This window comes from Ascaphus truei, chromosome 8 (genome assembly GCF_040206685.1).
Source record: "Ascaphus truei isolate aAscTru1 chromosome 8, aAscTru1.hap1, whole genome shotgun sequence".
Classification (NCBI taxonomy): Eukaryota; Metazoa; Chordata; class Amphibia; order Anura; family Ascaphidae; genus Ascaphus; species Ascaphus truei.
This window is the reverse complement of record NC_134490.1, coordinates 32,373,688-32,400,968: the sequence shown is the minus strand read 5'-3', so window position 1 is coordinate 32,400,968 and position 27,281 is coordinate 32,373,688. Positions and strand designations below refer to the sequence as shown.

General features: G+C 49.0%; 1 protein-coding gene across 6 annotated transcripts in view; it reads right to left on the bottom strand.

Moving 5' to 3' along the window:
• Positions 1-27,281, bottom strand: part of MYO9B (myosin IXB) — an 84,191-nt gene that overhangs the window by 8,032 nt on the left and 48,878 nt on the right. For 4 of the 6 annotated variants that reach the window (XM_075611236.1, XM_075611237.1, XM_075611231.1 and 1 more), the window contains exons 9-35: positions 27,083-27,199; positions 26,200-26,334; positions 25,269-25,390; positions 24,495-24,636; positions 23,860-24,055; positions 22,773-22,848; positions 20,434-20,547; positions 19,816-19,855; positions 18,865-18,987; positions 17,733-17,813; positions 15,896-16,006; positions 14,750-14,872; positions 14,158-14,307; positions 12,661-12,830; positions 10,972-12,123; positions 10,649-10,712; positions 10,445-10,563; positions 9,984-10,129; positions 8,949-9,139; positions 7,863-7,961; positions 6,556-6,732; positions 6,337-6,378; positions 5,257-5,365; positions 4,908-4,981; positions 4,386-4,569; positions 3,138-3,266; positions 1,644-1,749 (exon numbers count right to left, since the gene is read on the bottom strand). In XM_075611236.1, coding sequence (XP_075467351.1) covers positions 1,644-1,749; positions 3,138-3,266; positions 4,386-4,569; positions 4,908-4,981; positions 5,257-5,365; positions 6,337-6,378; positions 6,556-6,732; positions 7,863-7,961; positions 8,949-9,139; positions 9,984-10,129; positions 10,445-10,563; positions 10,649-10,712; positions 10,972-12,123; positions 12,661-12,830; positions 14,158-14,307; positions 14,750-14,872; positions 15,896-16,006; positions 17,733-17,813; positions 18,865-18,987; positions 19,816-19,855; positions 20,434-20,547; positions 22,773-22,848; positions 23,860-24,055; positions 24,495-24,636; positions 25,269-25,390; positions 26,200-26,334; positions 27,083-27,199 — 4,292 coding nt within the window. Of the gene's footprint in view, positions 1-1,643; positions 1,750-3,137; positions 3,267-4,385; positions 4,570-4,907; positions 4,982-5,256; positions 5,366-6,336; positions 6,379-6,555; positions 6,733-7,862; positions 7,962-8,948; positions 9,140-9,983; positions 10,130-10,444; positions 10,564-10,648; positions 10,713-10,971; positions 12,124-12,660; positions 12,831-14,157; positions 14,308-14,749; positions 14,873-15,895; positions 16,007-17,732; positions 17,814-18,864; positions 18,988-19,815; positions 19,856-20,433; positions 20,548-21,578; positions 21,669-22,772; positions 22,849-23,859; positions 24,056-24,494; positions 24,637-25,268; positions 25,391-26,199; positions 26,335-27,082; positions 27,200-27,281 lie in introns of all 6 variants that reach the window. The other 2 variants (XM_075611232.1, XM_075611235.1) reach the window with 2 other exon arrangements.

Below are 27,281 nucleotides of genomic sequence, written 5' to 3'. Positions count from 1 at the left end.
GAAGGAGAGCGGTGATGGTGGTGGCGGGGGGGGGGGGGGAAAGAGAGCGGTGATGGTGGTGGTGGGGGGGGGGAAAGGAGAGCGGTGATGGTGGTGGTGGGGGGGGGGAAAGGAGAGCGGTGATGGTGGTGGTGGGGGGGGGGAAGGAGAGTGGTGATGGTGGTGTGGGGGGGGGGAAAGGAGAGTGGTGATGGTGGTGGTGGGGGGGGGGGGAAAGGAGAGCGGTGATGGTGGTGGGGGGGGGGAAAGGAGAGCGGTGATGGTGGTGGTGGGAAAGGAGAGCGGTGATGGTGGTGGTGGTGGGGGGGGGAAAGGAGAGCGGTGATGGTGGTGGGGGGGGAGAAAGGAGAGCGGTGATGGTGGTGGGGGGGGGAAGAGAGCGGTGATGGTGGTGGGGGGGAAGAGAGCGGTGATGGTGGTGGGGGGGGAAGAGAGCGGTGATGGTGGTGGGTGGGAAGAGAGCGGTGATGGTGGTGGGTGGAAAGAGAGCGGTGATGGTGGGTGGGAAGAGAGCGGTGATGGTGGTGGGGGGGAAGAGAGCGGTGATGGTGGTGGGGGGGAAGAGAGCGGTGATGGTGGTGGGGGGGAAGAGAGCGGTGATGGTGGTGGGGGGAAGAGAGCGGTGATGGTGGTGGGGGGGAAGAGAGCGGTGATGGTGGTGGGGGGGAAGAGAGCGGTGATGGTGGGGGGGGGAAAGAGAGCGGTGATGGTGGGGGGGGGAAAGAGAGCGGTGATGGTGGGGGGGAAGAGAGCGGTGATGGTGGTGGGGAAGAGAGCGGTGATGGTGGTGAGGAAGAGAGCGGTGATGGTGGTGGGGAAGATGTGATAGTGGGGGGGGAGAGAGGGGTAGAGATACTGATGAGGTGCAGAGATGAGGAGGATAGGGGGAGAGATGACGAGGAGGATGGGGGAGAGATGATGAGGAGGATGGGGGAGAGATGATGAGGAGGATGATGACGAGGAGGAGGATGAGGGGGAGAGATGACGAGGAGGATGACTGGGGACATGATGAGGAGGAGAGATGATGAGGAGAGATGATGAGGATGATGAAGAGGATGAGGGGGAGAGATGATGAGGATGATGAGGGGGAGAGATGAGGATGATGAGGGGGAGAGATGAGGATGATGAGGGGGAGAGATGATGAGGAGGATGAGGCAGAGAGATGATGAGGAGGATGAGGCAGAGAGATGATGATTATGATGGGGAGGAGGAGTGATGATGATATGGGATGATGCAGAGGAGGGATGAGGATGGATGATGACAGCGAGGATCAGAGAGGGAGAAACAAATTGCAGTCGGTATTAATATTAATGGGGCCCTGAATTTTTTTTTGCCCCGCAGCCCAGGCAAGTTTGGCTACGCCACTGAAACAGCCATTTAAAAAAGTGTACAAATGTCTACAGACTGATTATCTCCAGGGGGATGCACACAGAATTTAGGTTCATTAAATCTTAGATTTAAAATTATATTATGATGTATTAAAACAATACACTGACAAGTGAGGGACTCATTTGAACACAGAGTTGGGGCCCGCTCCTGTATGCCCAGGAACACTTCTAGCAGCACACTGACATTGAGCACTACAGGTCTGCATCCTCCCCTGCAATCACACAAAGGGGTTTGCAACCTCTCCTGCATCTTACTTGACAAGGTGGAAGATCAGCCTCTCCAGAGTGTTGTAATGGGCCTGGGGAAGCTGTCCTAGAACTTTGTAGATGGCACACAGCTGTTCCTGCTTCCCAGGGAGCTCTAAAGGGAGATGGCAAAGCAATAGATGGGTAACGGAGACATGGGAGAGGTTTACTAAACACCTTCAGTGCTAGAGAGGCCGGGCACCTTGTTCTGCAGTGCATGGCAGACCCCTCAGGCGCTAAAAGGGTAATGTCTGTTCGTCTAGTGTGGCACAGATCCTGGAGTCTGACTCTCCTACTGCAGGGCATCACAGACCAAAGGTGTTTATGGACCATGACGTCTGTCATTCCCACTGCAGGCGACAGTGGCACAGACAGAAGGTACCCATGTCCCACTGAGCCTGACCCAGAGTCTGTACCCCTAGTAAAAAGAAAAGACAGGGATGCCCAATGCTACATCCAACTGACAAAACTTATAAAGTAATAAGTATAAAGTTTAAATACTTCTATAATAATTACTTGGTTATTTAGTTAAACCCTTTGGCCAACACTTGGGAGGTCTTTTCACTTTGCTGCAAAGAACAGGATCTACTATGGTTCTTTCCCCTCATACAGAGGTAAAAGGAGGGGTTCACAGTGTAGTGTAGAACCTGCTTTCATTTGGTTATACCGTGACGTGGAATGCAGGCTTATGACGCTTTGGCCAAAGGGTTTAACTAAATAACCAAGTAAATATTATTATTGAAGTATTTAAACTTTATACTTATTACTTTATATCTTGTCAATTGGATGTAGCATTGGGCACTCCTGTCTTTTGTTGTATACATTTGCCATGCCCACTAGCATTCTTTTTGACATAAATATATATTCATGATGTGGTGGGTGTAGGAGTTGAGCTAGCTGGGAAAATGTGTGTTTATCAATCCCTGGTAAAAAGAGACAGACATAATAGTCCTATGGCCCATGGAGTCTGTCACACCAACCACTGGGTGACAGTGACAAACAGGAGAGACCTATGGCCCATGTGGTCTGTCCCTCAACTTGAAGCTGACAGACGTACAGACATATCTTATGGCCCACTGAGTCTGTCGCTTCACCAGCAGAGTGACAAAGACTGAAAGGATTTCTGTTCACCAAGTCTAACCCAGAGATAAGAGGCCTATGGCCCATGCAGTATCTCCCTTTCCACAGTGACACAAACAAAAGGGACTTTTAGCCGGTGGAGTCTGTCCCTCCAACATTAAAATGAAACAGACCGAGTAGATGTTCCACTGAGTGTGACCCAAAAATTAGGCGCATACGGCATCGCTCCCTTTCACCTCAGGGTGACAAAGTATCTCTGGCCAATGGAGTCTATGCCTCCCACCATAGGATAAAGCACAAAGGTACTGTAGATCTCTCCTGCCCATCCAGGATTTCGTGTTCTGCAGTGGAGATCCTCTCTGCAATTTGTCACTAAGCCCCGCGACTCTACAGAGGGAGGGTTACCTCCCTCTCTGCACTTACCCACGGCTCGTAGGAACTCGTTGTACTGAGCGAAGGTCATGAGTGGCTCCGGGAGCTCACGCAACCACTGCTTCAGGATGCCAGTGATGGCGTGGATGGGGTAATTATCCAGTTTCACAGAGCTGGGGTCTGTCCAGAAGGGAGACAGAAAACATGTGAGAAAACAAGAGGACTTGTAATGACCGATCCCCATCACCCTTTTATAGGCACTATCCGCAGAGCACAAATACAGAGAAAACATTTTAGATACATGGAAATATTGTTTTTTTTCTCCTCACAAAAATAAGTATTAGGCTGCGGCCACGCTGCCTGCGCTGCACGCGCCTGCGAATTCTCCGGTCTACAGAGAGCTGCAAGGGGAAAGACAGGGGGGGGGCATTACTGGGGCGCGGCCATGACATCACCTGGCAGGTTCGCCCTCATTGGCTTAACCGCCGGTGGGCGTGGCCTAGCGCTCCGTCGCTAGTTCCTATCTCAATTTTCATGTGTACCTCAAAAACTCGCAGCGGCCCCGGCCCCATTGTGGGGCGGCTCTTGTCCCTGCAGCGTCCGCCACAGCGGTCGCTGCAGTAGCCAGCGGGGACCTGGCCTTATGAAAACATTTTGTAATGTTAGTGTGTAAACATTGTAAGCTGAAGTGTGTCGTTGTGTAGTCTGCCAGGAAAAGAGTTAAGCGTAATTACATGTGTTAAAGACGATTATATTATTCCACTGTTTAAAGGGTCAGTCCCTCCTAGGACCAAAATGTACTACTGACCGTGAGATGTTTAAGGGGTCACACCTGGGTGTCTGATGCCATTTTAAAAAACAAAAATATATAACACCTATAAGTATTTATTATTCATTATTCCAAGTTCCTTTGTAAACACGATGAGCTGAGATTTGGGGGGGGGGGGGGGGCGATTTCCTGTGGCTGCTCCCTTTTGTCTGATTTCACCATGTGCTGACCAGGAGTTTGCACAGGCAAAGCCCCCTCCTCCCTTATCTTTATTGGCTCTCACAGGGTGGCCAGAGGTGGAGTAAACACTGCTGAGAAGCATCCTCCCGCCTTTAAATGCTTTATTTCCCAAATAATGACAGCAGCCAATGTTTTGCTTTGAGCCCAGTTACTGTATGTTACAGGAAAAAGACATTCTTTACAAAAATGTAGTTTCATTGTGAACTCCCAGGGATTGCACATTTAAATGATAATATCTTATTTGTCCCTAAATGTGTGCCTCCCCCGGTTCCCTCACTGTCCCAGCGCACCGTTCTCCAGGGACTGTTTGAGCTCTCGCATGCGATTGGCTGCCCCAGACTTCCGGTAGATGCCCTCTGTGTACAGGCCGTACATCTCCAGGTACTCCAAGAGCATCTCCATGACAACGGGCACCGAGGACGTCTCACTGATCAGGTCCCCCACGTGCACCCCGAAGTGATGGTTTCCCAGGTTCTGAGGGAGGGATCAGTGTTACCACGGCAACAAGGTGCTCCCTTGGTTACCCAAGAGGATTGAGAATGGTGGTGGGCACGAGGGGCGACAGACAAGGGCGGGAAGGAGGGCGGGAGTGAGGGCGGGAGTGAGGGCGGGCGTGAGGGCGGGCGTGAGGGCGGGCGTGAGGGCGGGAGTGAGGGCGGGCGTGAGGGCGGGCGTGAGGGCGTGAGACAATGGCGTGGGGAAGGGCAGGGCGAAAGAAATAAGGGTCGGGGGCATAAAAGTGTAACATGTGAGCGCTGCACGAGTGTTTAACACGTCACACAGCTCACACTCCTCCCTCCCCCCTGACGTACCTTCCTCCCTCCCGCCGAGTCGCAGGGGCTCTGGATTTTGCTCATGCATTTCTTGTGACAGATCATTTTGCAGGCTGCAGAAGGGGGGACAAACAACAGATACCACTAAATAAATCAATCAACTTCTTCCCCCACCCCCAAAACTCAGGATCATTTTAGTCTCTTCAGTGCCAGACGTTTAAGCCCTTTCTTATCAGGACCTTTTGTTTCGCTTCTTTAACCCTTGCACTTTAGAAACACCATTTGCGTTCAGGTCCTTTCTTCAACATGACATTATAAACAAATGTGGACCCAGCCAATCATTAACCCCTTACACTGCCAGTTGGGGTTAACCCTTGGCTGTACTTACTGCTGCACAGGAAAGCTTTCTCCATGGGCCAGATGTTGGATGAGCAGTGCTCACAAGACTGTCCGATGTTCACCTGATAGCTGATAAACACGTGGCCCTTGTACTCCAGCTGCGATTAGAGACGGGAAGAAATCAGCTCTGGGATTTGTAGGACTGGAGAATACAGTGAGATCTCAAACGGCAGAGACACAGAATAGGTCCTCAAACAATATATAACTGATATACGCAGGGAGATCGTTCATCCAAACAGTCTTATTACAGAAGGGCTTTTGTAAAGATCATAAAAAACTCTCCAAAGTACTTTGTTCGTAGGTTTCACTATAATGGGTCAGTCCCTCCTACGACCAAAGTGTACTAATGGCAGGGACATGTTTAAGGGGTCACACCTGGGTGATTGATGCCTTTTTTCCCTTTTTACAGAAGTATTCTTAAACCATTTAATAAAGTTCTTTTGTAAGCACGATCAGCTGGGACTTGGGAGGAGGAGTGATTTCCTCTGGCTGCTCCTTTCTGTGCGATATCATTATGTGCTGAACAGGAGTTTGCCCGGGCAAAGCCCCCCTCTCTACTCCACTTATCAGCTCCCAAAAAGCCTTTTGTGGCTATGTGGGATTGCACCTGAGAATGACAAACTTTCTACGGCCGTAATATAGTGTGTGCGAGCGCGTGCCTGTGCACGCTTTTTGTGTGTATGCTGTGAGCGACAGTCTTGGAAGGTACTGTGTGTTTTGTGCCACTGGGTAACTGTGTGTGTATATATATATATATATATATGTGTGTGTGTGTGTGTGTGAAGGTGTGTAAATGTGTTTTTACCCCAGCATGAATGGATGTATTTTATTTATTTTACTTTATCACACACACACACACACACACACACACACACTTTCCCAATCTTCCCCCTGTCGGCCGTTTCCACGCTCACTGCCGCGCGCCAAGCACACGCACTATAGAACAGCCCTAAGGCAGCCGATTATATTGACAAGGTATATACATTTTGGGGGCTAATCCTATCACCCCTTTAGTCCCTGAGAAATGCAGGCCTCTGACAATTAGGGGGAAGGCAAAGGATAGACTCACGGTTTGATCCTGCTTTCTCTTCTTCTTCTGAGATTTTCTTGTCTGCACAAGGAACAAAATATGACCAGGTACATAAGTCCCTGTAACTCTTAGCACTCGGGAACTTAACACCTTATTTTTGGATCTTGACCACGTTTCCATGTTTTAAGATTTGTTTACGAGGGGGGAGGGGGGGGGAAGGGGCCGGGCGAAAGCACTGAAGCGAATTTGGGGTGTTACCTTGTGAAGTTCGCTCTCCTCTCTCTTGGAATATCCCCGGGTGAATTCATCCAGGAAGGACTGGAAGAGGTTCAGCACCAGCTTCACATCCTTTTCTTCTCTGTCCTTCGTTAGGTTATTAACGAGCAGCTGGAAGTTCTCCATCAGGTCCTTGTAGCCGGCGTGGATGTGTCCGTTCTGGGGGAGGAGGGGAAAATAAAACAATAAATAAAACAGTATCTGCTCACCTTTTTTGGGGTTTTTTTTAAGCTGAAATGGTGCAGGCCGAAAAGAAAAAAAATTTTTTTTTTGTAAACAATGTATTAATCCAATTAATTTGCATAAACAAATGACTGCGCTAAAAACAAAATTGGCTGCCTTTGCTTCTAAGGCTGTCGCTTGAGCGATCCCTGCACTGAGGTCCGAGGCGACGGGAAGGTGTGGCAGAGGCGTGGTGGACGCATCACAAGCCTGGGTCGCTCTCATTGGCTGAACCGCTCACGTGATGCGGCCGTCGCGCAAAAAGACAAAATCATTTGTCTTTTTCAAAAATCTGCCGTGCGGTCCCACCATCGCTCGCGCGGTCCCACCATCGCTCGCGCGGTCCCACCATCGCTCGCGCGGTCCCACCATCGCTCGCGCGGTCCCACCATCGCTCGCGCGGTCCCACCATCGCTCGCGCGCACTATGGACGGCCTCATAGATAAGAGGTCTGTTGGCGCCGCGCACGTGTGAGCCGTCGCACCCACTATAATCGCGCCCTAAGGTAATTAATTACAACTAACATTTCTGATGGGGGTAATGTTTGTCTATCAAGTGTTTTCCTTATCCTACCCTAATCTGATCAGAGAACCCATATAGATAAGGGGAGAGGGGACTTTGCAAACACTAATATCGCACAAAAGGGAGCAACCAGAGGAAAGAAAAATCCCCAAGTCTTGGCTCGTTGTATTTACAGACCAACTTTCAGATTGTGGTGAAGAAACACCACGTGACTGCCATTAGGACACCCTGCTCCTAGGAGGGACTGCCCCATAAATACGTCACTGCAATTAGTACACTTCGGCCCTTCCTAGGACGGACTGACCCCAGTGGTGTAACTACATTGGGTGGGAGTGGGTGAAGGGAATCGGGACCCTGCTTTCAGACTTGGATGACCCCCCAAGCGGTTACAGAAGCCCCGCACTCTCCCCCACAGCAATGAAACCGATTACTGGGGACTGAAGCACGTTGCTTCTAGCAGTGAAGGGTTGAAGAAAGAAGTCCAAGCGCTTTAACAATGGCGTATTTTTACAATGGCGTTTGTGCTTCAGAGCGCAGGAACTCACAGGGGACGAGTACATGGCTTTGAGGTTCCCTCGAAACAGTTCAGTGGCCTTGATCAGCAAACTCTCAATGCCAGATTTGTTAGTGTGCAGCGTGTTAATCTGTAGGGACAAAAGAGGGGGTTATTATTACATGTGCGTTATATCCGCAGTCGCTGAATTCTTAACAACTGTTCTCGTCAAGTTTGATACTAAGCCCTTAAAAGGATGAGCTGATCAGTTCATTTTTTTGCATTTTATGTCTTAAGGGAGCAATCCAAGCAATATCCTATATGTGTTTTAAATACATCGTTTCTGTAGTATTAGATAATACTTACTGCATTATTTAATTTATTGTATTATTCAACTCTTAATACCATTTTTTAAGGAGTTTTAATATACTGAGCATCATTTAATTTCTATAGCAGGTTTTATCCCTCATCCCAAGCAGTGCAAGATCTTTGCAACCAACACTTTCCTGTTTGTGATCATTTCTTGCCAATGTTCCCAGCAGTTTGAGCTGCAAACTAACAATAGATACTGTTACCTTGTAATAGAAGAATACATTGTAGCTGCTGAGTTACACTGACTGAAGGATTGATTGAAACGGAAAGGAAGCCATGTAGTGAACCCTGGGAAGCAGGGTGATGCTCTGCCCAGGAGCTATAAGCCAGCGGTGCACAAACTCGCCTGCGTCCCCAAACCTGCTCCCTCCTCGGTCGCGCCCCACCCCCCCTCGTCTAATGATGCATCACGTGACCAACGGCATCATTTGCCGTCATGTCTCCATGGCAACGGGCGTAATTTTACACTGCGTTGTCATAGAGATGCGTGACCTGGTAATTTACAGAGGCCTTGAGCTCTCAGCGCGGGGCCTTTGTTAACGCCGCACCCCCCCCAGAAAAGTCTCACCCCCCCGTCCCCGGAGGGGCGCGCCCCCCCCAGTTTGCGCACCGCTGCTCTAACCTGTTGAAATATTACGTGCCTGGGAGGTTAAAATGGAGTTCTGACGAGAGTGGGTGTATGGGTTTATATGGATATAGAGCTACATGCAAACATCAGACAGAGAGAGAAAGGCGAGCCCCTCCCTTGCACCGAGCTTCTCGCTACCTTGTTAAAGAGGAAGTCATCGAGGTGCTTGAGCTCCTGCGAGTTGGTGATCTCTCGGTACAGAGACGCTTTCCACTTCTCGGACACGGTTGTGGCTTTGCTGATCTTGATGGACCGGTTCCTGCGGAGTTTACCAACTGGCTCCTTCCCGCTGGGCTCCGCTGAAGCGAGGCGGCCGACGTGCCCCGAACCTTACATGGGGAAAATACACGGGTTGGCCAAATAAATAAATACAAAAGATCCTTTGGACGCTGGTTAATCTGGTTTGTATCCCAGTATTCGCCATTAAGGTTCTTGCCGAATAAAAACAGTATACTATTCAAATTTTTTTTTTTTTTTTTTTGAGGTTTAAAGGGTCAAATCCCAAATGAATCAATGTAATTCTCTTCCTTAAACAAACGGAACCGGACAAAGCACAGATTTGGCTGTTTTGGAAATGAAGACTAATTAGATTTTCATATGGGCCTCAAAATGGAAGTGAGGGGTGCTGGTCAATCCGGGAGGGAGGAGAGAGGGGGCTTTGCCTGTGCGCACACATGTTCAGCACTCGCTCATATCACCCCAGAGGGAGACAAGCCTGCGACCGATCTCTCTCTCTCTCTAGAGCAGGGGTGTACAAACTGGGGGGCGCGAGATTTTCTAGAGGAGGAGGGGCGCAGCGCTTAGAGGCGCCACGCTCATCCCCACAAAATGTAAATGAAATGCCGGGGGAGCGTGTGAGGCCTCGAACTCCCTCTAACCTAGTCTCAGGCGCCTTCTGGCGACGCGCCGGGTAGAAGGTAAGAGGGGGGGGGGGGGAGAAGGGGGAGGGGGGGGGAGAAAGGGGGGGAGGAAGTGCAGGCATGAGGCCCAAAGAAACAATAGTTTGCGCAGCCCTACTCTAGAGAACAGCAGATGGGATTGTGGCATTAAAAAATAAAACGGTCCATCTTTGTTACACTCATCAGGCTCCTTTAAATGGGCAGGTATATGTTGCAATGTTAAGCTGCGTTAAACCCCCCACAGGAGGGGAAGCCGCTGCCGTTCTGTACTCACTCTCCGAGTGTCTCTTTGCTGCCTCGTGGCTGGGGTTGGGGAAGGGAGGGAGCTCAGTCCCCTCCGGAGTTACCGGACTCTCCTTGGAGTTTTTCTTTTCTGGTTTCATCCAGAGAAGTCGGTACAAGGGGCCCCTGTGTGTGTGCCTGGGAGGTGAAGCAACACATTATGTATATACACACACCCTGCTTGTATTTCTACCCCCTCACCACCACCCCCATCCGTGTATTTCTACCCACTCACACATGTATATATAGTCCCCCCCCCGATTTGTATACAAACACAGCTCTATTTGTATACACACACCCCCCTCTCACTATTTGTATACACACACAACCCTATTTGTATACACACACAACCCTATTTGTATACACACACCCCTACTTGTATGCGCACACCCCCCCTCTGCCTATTTGTACACACACACACACACACACACACACACACACGTGAGCACGTACTTTGAGTCTGTGGGCTGGGCTGTGGCAGTATCTGGGTGAGCGCTGTGCTCATTGGATTTCTTCTTCTGTACGGCCGTCTTCTTCACACCCTTTTCAGGCTCTGTGTGTACAGGGGGTGGCTGCCGAGGGGAAACCAGACAGAGTCAGCAACCCACTCAGTGTAACACCTATATCTTATACATCCCAAACGAGACGGTCACTGACCTTAGTAGTGGTAGGAGACCGAGCCACACCTGAGACCTCTGCAGAGGGAGCCGCTCTCTTCCTTCTGTGATAGAATAAAGGATCAATACACCGGTGTGATTAGTAGGTCAATGCTCAATACATACACACACACACACACACATTTTGTATGTGGATGCATTATAAATATATATTCCTTTAGGAAGGAAACTTTTTTTTTTTTTTATTATATCAGCCATATGTTTATGTTTAATCAGTCCATGCTCTGACACTCTCTCTGATGAGTGAATCATGTAGATACAAGTACACACAGACTGATATGCCATATATCTGCAGGTCCTTACTCTGCCAGCTTCTCCTTGCTCTGTAGGCTCTCCCCTGGATTCTTCTCCTCCTCGGGGGTCACCGCGGTTTCCCCCTGCCCCGTCTCGTTCTGCCTCCTCCCCTTCCACTTCTCTGCTTTGTTCTTCAGCTTCTCTTGGTCGCTGTACCTCTGGATCAGCCCGACACTGGGTATTTCCGCCTCTCTGGTGGCACCCTGCCTGGTCCTCTCATCGGGTGTTGGGGGCTGCTTTGTTGATGACAGCTGGAGGTCAAGTGGGAGGTGTGACGGCCTCTTGAACGGCACCTCTGTCCCCTTCTCCTCCCCCTTTAAACCCTGGCTTCCCTCCTTTCCCTGGAACTTCAGCCCGCTATCGCACGGCACCTCCTTGGTGACCTCTTTCTCTCGATCGGTTTTCTCCTCCCCGGATCCCACCATTACGTGGTCCTTGGCACCATTCTGCTGCTCTCCCCCATCCTCAGTCGGCGAGCCTCCTAGGTCCTTCTCTGGCTCCTCAAGGGACGAGTACGTGTGTTTATTTTGCAACATGTCGTGCTGTAGCCCCCTCTGCCTCCGGTTCTCTCTCTTCTCGCGGCTGTTGGGGGCCCTTTCTGGACTGGCTGGCAGGTTCCCCTGGATCAGCGTCACCAGACTCTCCATGTTTGGTTTTAATGTTCCCGCTTTGTCAATCGCCACCTGCTCCTCGTCGCTCTGTTCTCTCTCTGCGTTGTGGACTTGTGAGCCCGACTCCACGCTCCTCCTCCTCTTCCATATTGCCTCTTCTTTCCCTGCCCGGTTATGTTCATTCTCCTTTAGGATTCTCTCCAGCTCTATTTGGCTCTCGTCTCCCTGTATTTCCTGTCCGGGGGTTTCCCCATCGCCAACAGTCTTTCCAACACTTGTCAACACTACTGCCCTCTCTCCCTGCTTCCCTGCCGCGCTTTGTTCCTCCTCTGCGTTGTAATCCTGGGCAGCCACCTGCACGCTATTCTCCACGCTGGCTCCTCTTTCTTCCTTTCCCCGTACTCCTTTCTCCTCCTCTGCTTCTGTCTTCTTCACGCTATCTGGTTTTTCGTGTCTCCGTTTCGCCTCCTCTTCCCGCTCTTGTTCCAGGGCTTCTTGCTTCCGCTTCTCCTCCAACTCCTTTTGCTTTTCTTCCACCCTCTCCCTGTACCTGGTGAGACAGATATTATACCAATAATACTGTAAAACCACAATTATATTGGGGACGGAAAATGACACTAAAAAGTATATATAGAAAATACTAAAATCGTTGTGGTGGGCGGTGGTCAAAGTGTTAAGGTACAAAAAGGGTACCAAAGTACCGATACCATCATGTTAGAAACGTACAATTTCACTTTCTTTATAGAAAAGGCCATTTCTAAAATCCAGAATAAGCGGCGCTACCTTTACTGGTAAGTGTCTGGGGAAGCGAACATTTCCCAGAAACCCCTGTAACCTCTCAGGTAGTAAGGCAGCAGTCCCACAAAATATATATACGTGCAACAGATGCTACCCTTCGTGTATTGCGGCCATTTTAATCTCCCCACAAGGCAAATTTTCAGCAACTGATATCTACCAAATTCGATTTTTTTTTTTCTTAATGAGCGGGGTTGCTAAAAAGGAGGAGAGGCGTTTACATTTCACGGTGAGAAGAGCATATTACTACTTTAAACTGCTGCCCCCTCATGTCCCTCCCCACCCCCCTTACCTCTGTCGCTGCAAGTAGCCTCTGCACAGGGCTTGGAGCAGCGTGATATCTTGAATCTGCTTCCTGTACCTCCGTCGCTGGCTGTATCCCCTCCATAAAGCCTGGATAAACGCCACGGCACTCTGTCTGTGCTCCAGCTGCCGTCTTACATGGAAGGACCTCCAGCATGCCTGCAGAGACGCACACGTAAACATGACAAAGCAGTGCGTCGTCAATTCCAGGCATGGAGCGATGGCTTTCTGCGTGCTAACCCATGATCAATGCCACGGCCAGGGTCGTCAACAGGGGGGAGAGCAGGGACAGGTGTCCCGGGCCCGGTGGCTGCAGGGGGGCCGGCTAGTGCAGCAAGTTATATGTATTTGGGTGTGGTGGGGTTATATGTATTTGGGGGGGTGGTTTTTTTCGTTTGTATTTTGTGGGGGGGGATTGTCGGGGGAGGGGGGATTGAGTGGGGGTGGGGTAATTGATTGAGGGGGGAAGCGATTGAGGAAAAGAGGGAGTAAGAGTGAGATGGAGGGGAGAGAAATACATGCGGGGAAGGGATTGAGTGAGAGTGGGGTAATTGATGGAGGAGGGGGACAGTGAGAGGAGAGTGAGGAAGAGATGGAGTGAGACGGAGGGGGGAGACATACTTTAGAAGATGGGGGGAAATAGAGGGGGCTTCTGAGGTGTGAAATGGGGAGGGGTCTCACGAGACCGCCAACATGGGATGGGGGGCCCGGTCACAGCTCTAGTCCTGGGCCCCGGGAAATCTGTCTGCAGCCATGGCGACCGTCACGGCATTTTGTGACAAAAGAAATAGGTGGGACTCTACAATATGGGATATTGTACCCGGGTCTCCAACACCCTTTTATATTAAAGATCCTAAGAAAACCTCAGAAATCTCTGCAGATACTCATGAGATCTCAAAAGCGGATCAATCTTTGAACTCTCACCTATGTCCATTAACCTTTAGAGTTCACTTATGTCTTATTTGGTATGTCACTGGCACTTCCCGAGGCCCCTACCCCCAATACGGGCTCCCCCACAAGCCTCACTCCCCCATAGTAATGGCCATTAGCCCTATTAGCCACTTATTGGCTGCTGGTTAATATGAACACATTATATACGTTAAACGCTGAAATAACAGACATTAATATAAACTAAACTGACAGTATAATCTACTCCATAGAGTCCCAATGTGGTTACCGAGGCTCTCAGGGAGGTTTTTTAGGGACCGATCAGGATAAATATGATAAATGTTAGTATTTCGCTGCCTCAGCAGGTTCTGCTCTTTAAAAAAAATGTTTTAAGTGTTAGAAATGATGTCTCCCTTAATCTCTAGCTTCGGATGTTACCATGGTAAACTTATACAGCACTGGGCCCTGAGGAGAGCTCCATTTTAACCTCCTGGACACTTAATTGCATTGCTCCCAGACAGTGAAAGGTTTAGGCCACGGATTGTGCTCTATGCAGGGTGCAGTGGTTATCCAGCTAACACTAGGGTGTTGATCCCACCTGTATGCTCACAGCAGCGAGTTTCATTCTCAGGAAGGCCTTCCTGTCCATGGCCATCCGGAAAAAGCTCTGAAGGAGGATGATCTTCCTGATAACCGCCTGGTGCAGGGTGTCCTGCAGTGTCTGCCGCTCCGGCTCTTTCATAAACACCTGGCAGTGCACAGGAAGAGGAGACTGGTGAGGTTTGGGTAGTTCTGTGCATGTGAAGGAGAGACTGGTGAGGTTTGGGAAGCTCTGTGCATGTGAAGGAGAGACCTGTGAGGTTTGGAAAGCTCTGAACATATGAGAGACCTGTGAGGTTTGGGAAGTTTTGTACACATTATTACAACTAAAAGTTAGAATCCAGGCCCATTAAAAGAAATGAACACTTGAATATTCCTGGAAGCACCTACCTCAACAAAAATGTATTAAATGTATTAAATGTATTAATAAAAATAGAAAAATATCCAAAAAATAAACTAAAAACCCTGGACGATTTGCTGGGCTGGAGGAAAGAAAAAACCGGAATAATGAAATATTAAAGCAGACGACGCTGCTGTGCTCATACAAACTGCTGTTGCAAAAGGTAAGATAATGAAACATTTGGTCAGACCTTGGTCTTCCCGATCTGGTAATTGTGCGGGTGCAGGCCCAGCCTCTCCAGCAGTTCTGCGATGGCGTCTTTTGGCGTAGCAGCGGATTTGGGGAGCAGCACTTGAAACTGATTAGCGAAGTCCTGGGGAGCAGACCGAACAGCGCGGTTAAACCCCTCGTCAGAGCAAAAGCGTGGCAAGGCCCTGCCGGCAGGGATAGGGGTTAATTAGGATATGTCGCCGGAGACCAGTCTACTAAATAACCAGTATTTTTGCAGGTTTTGTTTTTTTTCCCCCATTAAATTTTTCAATGGTAACGAAACCCTTTGGACGGGGTTTTATTATAACCTTTAGAAACGCGCTGGATTCGTGGTTGTAAAGTAATTACAGGGTCATCATTAGCCACGGTAAAAATGCTAAAATGCCATAGGACCCCTGGGACATGGGAACCAAAAAAAAGTGCAGCCGTTTCACTCTAAAATTGGTTGGGACTAAGGAAGCGAGGTACATTGACATGTTCCTCTATTGTGCAGCGTTTAACCCTTTGGGTGCCCTTTAGACATCGCTCCTGCGTCGCCGGGGCCCGGCGCTCTGGCGGCCTCACGACGTAATAGTCGGTACGTTACTAGCGTCCCTCTCGTTTTTCTAGGGGAGATTGTGTTCCAACGCGATCTATAAGGAAGTGGAACGTCATCGGTGACGGCACCGTGCCTCCCGGGACTCAAACCCCCACCCTCTCCCCAATGACCCATCTTGGAAGTGATACCCTTTAAAACAGATTAACACCACTTTGGGTGTCCTTTTTATTTTAAAAGGACCAAGGCCTGCGCTAGCGTCTACATGGCACAACTCCTGCTGGTTATTCTCACTTGCTCTAACCCAGTAGGCAGCACAATGGTGTTTGCCATACAGACTGCAAAGAGTCTCATCAGAAAATCCACCCCATCCTCAGCTGCTTTGATAAGGATCTCTGAACTCCAGCAAGAGGGGATTAGTAGCCGTATTCATTTAGGTTTTGGGCTAATTTCTAAGGAATAAAACCCAATTTACAAAAAAATAAAGGAAAGAAAAAAAAGAGAGGGGCAAAGAGAAAACTAGAGGTGAAAGCAGACAGCATTGTACTGTATGGGAAGAGTCCAACACAGGCGCTTGGAACCGCACAGTACCTGGAAGGTGTACTTGGCACTGTAACCAGACCTCCGGATCCGCACGGTTTCCAACATCCCCGTGTATCGAAGCTGCTGAAGGACCAGACTTTCATCGAACTTCATCTCCATCTGCAGAGAAAACAGAGTGCGCTGCTCAGGGACCGCCATGTTAGGAGCACGCAGAGAACAGAACCCGCTGCTCAGGGACTGCGTGTCATAGCATGTTAGGAGCACGCAGAGAACAGAACCCGCTGCTCAGGGACTGCGTGTCATAGCATGTTAGGAGCACGCAGAGAACAGAACCCGCTGCTCAGGGACTGCGTCATAGCATGTTAGGAGCACGCAGAGAACAGAACCCGCTGCTCAGGGACTGCGTGTCATAGCATGTTAGGAGCACGCAGAGAACAGAACCCGCTGCTCAGGGACTGCGCGTCATAGCATGTTAGGAGCACGCAGAGAACAGAACCCGCTGCTCAGGGACTGCGTGTCATAGCATGTTAGGAGCACGCAGAGAACAGAACCCGCTGCTCAGGGACTGCGTCATAGCATGTTAGGAGCATGCAGAGAACAGAGCGCGCTGCTCAGGGACTGCGTGTCATAGCATGTTAGGAGCACGCAGAGAACAGAACCCGCTGCTCAGGGACTGCGTCATAGCATGTTAGGAGCACGCAGAGAACAGAACCCGCTGCTCAGGGACTGCGTCATAGCATGTTAGGAGCACGCAGAGAACAGAACCCGCTGCTCAGGGACTGCGTGTCATAGCATGTTAGGAGCACGCAGAGAACAGAACCCGCTGCTCAGGGACTGCGTGTCATAGCATGTTAGGAGCACGCAGAGAACAGAACCCACTGCTCAGGGACTGCGTGTCATAGCATGTTAGGAGCACGCAGAGAACAGAACCCGCTGCTCAGGGACTGCGTGTCATAGCATGTTAGGAGCACGCAGAGAACAGAGCGCGCTGCTCAGGGACTGTGTGTCATAGCATGTTAGGAGCACGCAGAGAACAGAACCCGCTGCTCAGGGACTGCGCGTCATAGCATGTTAGGAGCACGCAGAGAACAGAGCGCGCTGCTCAGGGACTGCGTGTCATAGCATGTTAGGAGCACGCAGAGAACAGAACCCGCTGCTCAGGGACTGCGCGTCATAGCATGTTAGGAGCACGCAGAGAACAGAGCGCGCTGCTCAGGGACTGCGTGTCATAGCATGTTAGGAGCACGCAGAGAACAGAGCGCGCTGCTCAGGGACTGCGTGTCATAGCATGTTAGGAGCGCGCAGAGAACAGAGCGCGCTGCTCAGGGACTGCGTGTCATAGCATGTTAGGAGCGCGCAGAGATCTCAGCCAGACTTCTGAAGCCAGGAAGGGAGGATTCCCCATGAGAGCACAGACACACCAACGCCTCAGGGAAACAACGTCTGGTTTCCCAAACTGTATGATATATTATATATAATTTTTTTGAAAAAACACACACACACACACACACACACACACACACACACAAAGCCCCAGTGTGTGTACACACAGATCACACACAATTAAAACTATAAATCTAATTTTCTAACATGTGAAAGGTTGGTGGTGAGGCTGTGTGCAAACTTCTGTACACACGGGCAAACTTTATCAGCCACCTAACTGATAAAGGGAAAGCACCAAAAAACTATTCAATTACACAGCGCCCTATGGGGGAAAAGAAATAGTCTTTGTTCTTTCATAGGTAACAAGTAAAAATGTTACATGGCGAGTGACCATTTTTAAAAGAAACCTAATTACATTGATAATTTGTGAACATTTCTCGGTCTGCCATGTGCCCATTTAGATGACATTTCCCTGATAACACAGGTGAGGACGGCCAGGTACCTTCTCTGCGTTAGATCGGATGCATCGGATGAAGAAAGGTTCAGCTTTTCCCAGTGTCTCCAGGAGCTTGTTAAGCGATGTCTGGAAGAGATCGGCCCTTTGTCACTCACGTGGCTGGTACTGCGCTACACTATATGTCAGCGTCATGCTATCTTACAAAGGGCAAGAACCTAAATGTTCAGTCCCAATGTTTGCCTGCGTGTCTAGGGCATAACATTCTGTATAGAGAAAAAGAGTCATGGGGAAGGGGCGGCCTTGAAGTAATGGGGCAACCTCTGAAGTGGGAGATCTCCACACAGGATATGCATCGCTATATTAACGAATTGCAGCGTGCGATGCAGTACGGAGGTCAGGACGTGCATTGTGTAATGAATTGCAGTGTGCGATGCAGTACGGAGGTCAGGACGTGCGTTGTGTAATGAATTGCAGTGTGCGATGCAGTACGGAGGTCAGGACATGCGTTGTGTAATGAATTGCAGCGTGCGATACAGTATGGAGGTCAGGACGTGCGTTGTGTAATGAATTGCAGTGTACGATACAGTACGGAGGTCAGGACGTGTGCTGTGTAATGAATTGCCGTGTGCGATGCAGTACGGAGGTCAGGTTGTGTGTTGTGTAATGAATTGCAGCGTGCGATACAGTATGGAGGTCAGGACGTGCGTTGTGTAATGAATTGCAGTGTACGATACAGTACGGAGGTCAGGACGTGTGCTGTGTAATGAATTGCCGTGTGCGATGCAGTACGGAGGTCAGGTTGTGTGTTGTGTAATGAATTGCATTGTGCGATGCAGTATTGGAGGTCAGGATGTGTGTTGTGTAATGAATTGCCGTGTGCGATGCAGTACGGAGGTCAGGACGTGTGCTGTGTAATGAATTGCCGTGTGCGATGCAGTACGGAGGTCAGGACGTGTGCTGTGTAATTAATTGCCGTGTGCGATACAGTACGGAGGTCAGGACTTGTGCGGTGTAATGAATTGCCGTGTGCGATGCATTATTGGCGGTCAGGACGTGTGCCGATATCGTGCTGCTCACACTGCATGTATTGATCACTCCTGACTGTATTCTAACGTTTAAAAGTCCTGTGCACATTAAGCGAGATAGACAATGGATTCCTGGGGCGGGGGAGACGCACCTGAAACTGGGCGCCGATACTCGGTGGCTTCTTCTTCTTGTGCAGGTGGAGCAAGGACTTGGTTGTGCGATCATGAAGTGTCAAACTCACAATCAGCTTCAGAGACTGCGAGTCCAGCAGGTTCTGTTTAGAAACAGAAGATATATAGAAGTATAATATTTTCCCAGTATTTTCTATGTATACCTATAACCTGACTTTTGTTTTTCCATAGCTATAAAGAATATCATGATTTGTGTTACAGTGTACTATAGGCAACAGGGTAAGGGCATGTATATGAATGAATTTTTTTTTCTCTGAACTCTTTCAGCTTACTAAAACGATGATCTGTTGTTCCTTCGTTAGGGAAGGGCCCCTTGCTTTTCTTCTTATCTGTTAAACCCCCTTTGAGTAGTTAGGCGAGGGAAGGATGTAGCTGTGAGTGTGCCATAAATCATATCTTTCCTTTTGTTAGTTTGCAAAATAGAATTGGTAATTATGTAGAAATAAATGCCTGATTAAGTCATATGGGCAGACATTGCAAAATTATGTATGCACGCCTTTCTTTTGAGTATGAAGCAGACTGATTGGGGCATATATGTTAGTGCCTTTGTGTTAACTAAGACAGCAATGGTCTGATTTGTATTAAATGCCCCCTTACTAATAGCTGTTGCAATAAAGGTCTCTAGACAAATTGCTTAACCAAAATACGAAGAAATAAGTGTGGGACTCAGTTTTTCCACGACAGTTACCACGTTACAAAGAGACGTGTGAATGGGCCAGCGATCAGCAGATGGGGCGTAAACCACTCCCCCTTTCCTAAAACGTAGAGGGGTCCCTGTCTCAAGGAAGACAAGTTTTCTTCCATGCCCCGGCTAACGGCTACATCAAACATCACAAGACTCGTTAATCAGGATCCACAAGACACGGTGTAGCTCCTTGAGAGCAGGATTTCATGCACAGAGGTGTTATTACCTTGGGAATGAGCTGCTTTTGGCGGATACCTTTACTTTTCCTGTTGAGATATTAAAGGATAATAGTGTTAGAAGCTGAGCCTACATCCAAATAACTGTTAGTGTGTTTAGTTAGCACTTTAGTTGCAGTTAGTCGCTGTAACCTATTACTTCCCAGTTAGGTGTTGCATTCGGTTAGTTTGGCAGCGGCCTCTGCAAGCAATTACGGTGATTAGCTCTGGTCTGGTCAGTGCGTGCAGGTCACACACTGCACTGCGTGTATTACAGGCAGCATTACAGCATATTAGCAGGCAGGGGGCAGCAGAGACCATCGAGACAGGAGTGAGACTCCGTTGTGTGTGTTTGTAAACATAGATAGTACATGTGCACACGTGTAAAAGAATGCTCAAACACACACACATTTATATACATAGCACCCAGGCAAGTTGTCTTTTGTTAGTATGTATGTATGTATGCCATTTCTTTCATGGGCTGATAATCCCCTTTTAGTAGGTCACACAAAGCAGATCCCAATAGCTTTTGCGGCACTGAACCCCTATGCTGCAGCACATGGCTTTATTGCTGACCCTCCCGGCTCCGGGGGGGTCAGTCAGACCCAGCAACTCCCTCACACACTCACAGGGGCTGGAGGCGGGAGTGCTGACGCAGGGTAAGGGACCGGAGCAGCTCTGCTGGGTCCTCCCCCTGCCACGAGAGGCCTTTAATGCTGCTGACCAACTGAGCATGCAGCCCCCTGACAGCACCAGGGGGTGAGAGGCAGAGAGACACGTTATAAACCTCACCCAAGCAAGGGGTACAACCACCGATACACACACACATCGCAGTCAAGAAAATAACAAGTATTATAAGCAGTTGATGTTGATGGGGGGGCATGCATTGAGAGTTCATGTTATAGCCCTTCCTACAGCATGCAGTTTCCCTTACTCAGAGGAGCGAGTGTGGCGATGACACTGCCAGCACTTACCATGTGACAGCACCCACCCTGATCCCACATACAAGGACTGACCAGCCTGGATATAATCCGGATCTCAGTGCTGGAGACTTTGGCCCATATTTACTAAGCAGTGCTACTCCTTAAAGCAGCAGTCCGCATTGTTCATTTTTATTCTCTCTGCTTCAACAGAGCTCCTCTCGCCCTTTCCAATGCAGTTTTTATTTTGAAATCGGATGCTTCGTTCAGGAGTTATAAACCATTTGCAAAACGAAGCGCGGTTAAAATGAAGCTCTCCCAGAGCCTAGGGAAGACTAAGGGTTGTGAAGGTAACTTGAGGCGAGAGATCATGTTTTTTGAACACTAGGGGATCCCCCTGCCCCCTCCATTTAAAGAAATTAATTTAAATGGGGTAGATTTAGATAATGTAGTCAGAATGTTACTGCCCGTATCTGCGCTGAACGGGATCTATGAAGAAGTTGAACGACTTTCTGCCGTCATCAGTGACAGAACGATCATGTGATCGCCAGTGCCGGAGGGGTCGTGACACTCAACAGGTTAGGACATCTGCCAGTCGCGTTTAGTAATTATGGCCCTAAATGGGGCGTAAGTTGTCTAACAGCATGGAAGCAACAACGCTTAGTAAACATGGCCCTTTATCCAAAATATAGCTGCTCGCAGGAGTAGGGAAACCACTTTGAAATGGTATCATGGGGGTAAATGGATTCAAGTGTTTGTGTGTGTGTGTGTGTGTGTGTAACTGTCACATGGTGAGCGTGGGGGTCTCCCCTCTCTCCCCTGGGTGGTGACACCCGCCACTCCCTCTCACTTACTTTTTACTCTCGTAACTATCTATGATGTCTTCAAATACATCGATATCGTAATCCGAGGAGCATTCAAAGGAGAAATCCAGCAGAGAACGGCTGCGAGGGGGAGGGGAAGACGGCCCCCGGAGAGGGAAGCGGAAAAATAAGAGTGTACTGGTGAAAGTATATTCACGCTTACGCTGCCAGGGGGATCCGCAATGCATTGCTTGGCTCTGGCAGCGATGGGGTGAACGGGCCAGTTGAACCAGTGTAAGGTTTAAAGGGTCACATCTGGGTGACTGGTGTCGTTATTACAGAAATCAGAAGCCTAGAACTATTTTTTCAAGTTATTTTAAAATTAGACTTGGTTTGTAAACACGGGGAGCGGAGACTTAGGAGGGGGGCGATTTTGTCTGGCTGCTCCCTTCTGTGTGATATGTGCAGAACAGGAGATTGCACAGGCAAAACACTCCCCCACCCCCCCTTATAGGCCCTAACACGGACAGGGTGGGCTAGGGCAGGGGCACTCAACTCCAGTCTGCAATCCCCCCCCCAGGAACACCCTGAAAATCTGACATGTTGGGGGGTGGGGGCTTGAGGACTGGAGCACCTGGGCTAGAGGTTGAGTAAACACTTGATTGACAAACTCCCCGTAGATAATAAAGTTCTTAATTTGCAAAGAAACAAGAAACAGGCAAATCTTTGCTTTAAGTCAGGTTACATTTAAAGGAAATAACGGCACTGCAAGACTGGTTTCCAAATGTTGTGTTGTGCAAACCAACATGGATTGCAAACCCTGTAATCCATATAAATCCCATTTTAAAACACACCCACACCTTATCGTGAACCTTTTAAGGTCCTTTTAGTTCCCGGGCCTGTAACACTGCTGCAGCTTGTTTAATACCCCTTATATTTTAGGATAAATAAAGAAGCTTTTAAGCACTATTAAAAGTTTCTCATCACAGAAGCAACAGGAATGTGATCAATGTAATTCAAACATTTCACAAGCCTTAATAAAAAACAGAGCGCTGGAAATATATTCAAAGTGCAACACACACACACACACACACACACACACACACACACACACACACACACACACACACACACACACACACACACACACACACACACACTTTTATTTCCTTTGTTACAATGCATTTAAATGTGATACAGGTCTCTCCAGCTGCAGAGGGGGAACAAATATTAACGCCTTCTCACCGGTAAACTTTCTCCATGGGGGTGTTCGATCTCTGTAGCTCACCTAGTGGGACTCTGGCCCCTTTTCGTACCACGCCTGCGTGTGAAGGAAGAGACCAGGAATAAGTTTAACAAGCCGGGCTGTATCTTTGCACCCATTAACCCTTTGCAGATCACCGTTGCTGGCTACCTCTGGCAGTGAAAGTGTTTGATGATTGCAGATATGGCAATTGTCCCATAGGGGTTTATGTTTTGTAGCGCTGATTTGCACCGTCTTTTTTTGCTTTTAGATATGGTAAGGGACAAAGAATATCAATACAAGTGCGCAACTAAAATGAATTAATAATTGTGATATGATAGTGATTAAATAATACCACTATAGACCCAAATGAGTGTCATATAATAACTGTGTTACCAGTCAAATAAATGGAGCGTCTGCTGCTGCACAAAGGGTAGCCCAAGACCCTGGGTAACTAGACAAGACAAAACAAAGAACAGCGCACAACGCTAATCGTGAAATAGGTAAGTACAATTTTATAATAAAAATGGTTCAAGGTTTTGCGTACATAAAGCAAGTGGAAAACAGGCACAGAATAGAACACTGGTATCATGATGAGCGTTGTGCGCCGTTCTTTGTTTTGTCTTGTCTATGGTAAGGGACAGACTAGATGGGAGGTAGGTTCCTTCTGCGTGTCAACCTGCAGCAGGAAGAACAAACTATTAACCCAAAGGCAGGGACAGATGGAACCCCAGAATCTGTCACTCACCTGCAGGGTCCCACAGGCACAAGGGCCTATGCAGTCTCACTGCAAGATGACTAACAGAAGAGAACACGAGTCTGTCCCATCCCTGCAGTGTGACAGACAGAAGGCACCTATCACTCAACCACTCTGAACCTCCCACCGCAGGATGACAGGGACAGACAGAAGGGACCCCCATGCCGTCTTCCCCTCCCATCTCAGTGACAGAAGTGACCTATGCCTCATAAAGTGTCACTTTCCCCCCTATGGTGACAGGGACACAAACAGAATGGAACCACAGATCACACCTTCTGTCCCTTCCACAAAAGACTGACATAGTGACCAATGACCCATTGAAACGGTCATACCAGCTGTTCTCTCTGCCCGCTGCCTCCCGGCCTCATTAAGCACGGCCATCGCCCGGATCGCCGCCCGCAAGACGGACCAGCGGAAAACAGACACAGGATCCATCCCAATCAGCTCTCGGATGTATGCGCTGTCACTGCTCCGCAGGAGAGCAACGATGTCCGGTCTCATGTAATCCGTGTTCTTCTCCCGGAAATCCTGCAGCAGAAAGACGCAGGAGCGGTGGTGTAGTGGTTAGAGAGCTGATCTCAGAAAGAGAACAATTCCTTCAAGGGTCAGTCTCTCTGGCGAATGTCAACTAAGGATAGCGACATGTTTTATGGCGAAGGCAGATTAACCCTTACTTGGAAAGGGGGAAATTGGACCGATGGGAAACCAATGGTTTTGGGATAGAGGTTTAAAAATCTTTATCTAATGTATTTTGACGATCAGACTGTTTTCTAGTCCTTAAAGGTCAAGTAATTAGCTTAGCTCTGTCTTTTGTTTAAAAAGTAATTCCAAAGCAGTCATTAGTCAGACGAACATAAGTAGCTGACATACAGAATTCACTGGTCCCTGTGAAAAGGGAAACATTAATGTACACACACACACACACACACACACACACACACACACACACACACACACACACACACACCTTGATCTGGTACTTGACTTTCCCCGCAAAGTGCCATATGACAAACGCAGGCTCCATGACGGGTGTGCCCACAAAGAACTTGTTCTCCTCGTGCTGCTGCTTGAACTTGGCGAGAAGGGTGTTGTACGTAGCGTGGGGGAAGCTGGAGGGGCCAAGAAATAAAATGGGCAGATAAACAAGAGTACACAACAAAATCTTTACACGGGCACAATACACGTCACTAAACGGAAATCAGTGTTTTTTTTAGTAATGGAAGTATATATTTTGGGGTCACTGCACCCGTCTCCAACTCTCCTCCGCACTTTATCTTCTGTATCCCCCTTCCGGCTATGAAAACGTTTCATAAAAAAGTGGGGAAAATGACAACAGCTTGATTGTCTTGTTTAATGTCAAATACTGGCCATATATTTTTAGCAACCCCCACTTTGGATTACGTTAGCGGGGGGAGAGGACTGAACTCGTTTTTGAATATTCCGCGTCCTCCTGCTGCTCACAGTGGAGCGCTATATTTATGCTCACAACGCCCCAAGAACAGCTGCCCCCCTCTCTGCTACTTCCAGCTCTGATGGGCCCAGAACCCCCCCCCTCCCCAGCTCAGAACATACCAGTGCCCCCTTTCCTCCTGTCTGTATCCCCACTGGGGATCCCAGCCTCCTCACCTCTGCTCTAGCTGCCCACATCTCACCTGCCCCAGAGAATGTGCCAGATGCCCACCCTTTCCCCCTATGATGCTGCCCCCCCAGACACTCGGAGCATCCCGGATGTTGCACATACTTGCTTTCCTCATCCAGAAGGTAGAAGAGGCCGGTGGGTTTCTTGCTGATTAAGTGGATGCAGGCCACATTGTCCGTGTAATCTATATTGTGCCAACTGATCCCTTCACTCTGATACTCCTCCTGCAGGGACACAGTAACACGTTACAACACGGCCTAGTGCATCTCTTACAGAAGGACTGAGCATAGAGGAAATGGTAGTGGAAGCAGAAACCCGTCTCCCAGCAGAGGCGTTAAGATGTTTTAGGAACAAAATAAGAGAGATTTGCAAGACTGGATTAACCCCCGAGTGACAGAAGGGTCACTGCATTTGCAACGTGTTACGTCAAAGAAATAGGGTTTAATATCCCTTAACGCCCATCTGTTGCTCAGTTTCCATGAATGAATGGGAGCCTTTAGTAGCGAAGTGGACAAATTAATAAAGCAAAATGGTAATAATTGGGACAACTGACCCCCGTTATTTTCAGATCCTGGGACCCTCACGGTTTCTGAGAGATTTACAGTTTTCTGTGCCAATGTTTCACCTCCCTCATTCACACTTCAAAATGGTCACCAAACTGTGGGCCAATAGGAATCCGCAAGAAAATGCTGTTGCAGCTTCCTATTGGCTGGCTGCGAGCGACATCTTTGATTTGAATAACATGGGAGTGCACTCGAATTGAAAGAGAGGGTATTGGACACTGGGCTATTTTCACTCTCGGGATCAGAACCCATTTTTGGGGGCAGGATTGCTGCTTTAATACACTGAGAAGTTGTTAGCTGGTTAGAGAAGCATTACCAGGCGCATGGACGTGTGTTAGATATATATTGCTCTTCTCCCAGCACTGGATCCAGAGCCTCATTATTTAGACCGGATGCTTTTTGCAGCAGTCACTGCCCATACCCCTTCGCACCATCACTCTGCCCACTCCCTGGCAGCTTTGCCTCCTCACCTGCTCCAACTTGAAGATGTGCTGATTGAAGTAGTACTGGAGCTGCTCGTTAGCGTAATTAATACAGAACTGTTCAAAGCTGTTGTTTTTGAAATCTTCGAACCCAAAGATGTCCAGGACGCCAATGGATAAACACTGATCAAAACAGGATAAAAGCGAGGAAAAAAAAAAAGTTAAACACGCATGGGTTTGGCGGTTCCCCACAGACACTCCCAGAGGTTTGGGCCGTGTCCCAATGGCGCTCTGGCTCTCCACAACCACATTGTAATTTCAAGTTTGAGAATAGAGCAGAGCCGCCTCAGTTTCCCCGGAGACGTGGCCAGGGGTAAAAATAACCCAAGCCTGCCCTTGCCACTTCAGGAGTTGGTGACCTTCCCTTAAGGGCGCTGCAAGGGTTAAAGGTGAAGTCTCTCCTTAAAAGTAGGTTATATGCAAAGGAATTAGCCCCAGTTGCAATACAGACAGGCTTCTGGGGGAGAAAGGGGGGGGGGGCGCCTTTTAACATATGCTGCACGTTTGTAGTGGGGATTGTGATCTGTGCGGGACCACAAACTAAATGGGAGGATTGGGGGAAGGGGGGAGAGAGAGAAGTGCAAGCCAAATGGAAAGGGGTCCTCCTCCTTTTGTTTCCAACTAAGGAAGCAACCCTGCGAGCTCAGGAAAGCCGTCGCGTAATCGCTAGAATCAGGGGGTCAGCGGCATCAGAGGCGGTTGGTCTCAGACACGAAAAGGGTTAAAAGCAGCAGCCCCCCCCCCTGCCCCGTTAGGCCAGCAATGCATTGCTCTGCTTGGGTTTCTGTTCTTCTACTGCTCTGCAATGCATTGGTGACAAACCTGCACCCGTACCCCAATATACCGACACTCTCCCTACACCCTCTCTTACGTTCACAGACTCCTCCACATCCTTCTTGTTGAGTAGAGCGTGGTTTATCCGCAGAACTATCCAGTCAAAGAGCGCGCTGTACAGAGACTTTGCCATGGAGTCCCGAGCGGTAATGGCCTGGGAATACGAAGAGAGAAAGACGTGCTGAACAGCAAATAACCTTCCCTGCCATCCCAAGGCTTCTGTTCTTCTTTCAAGC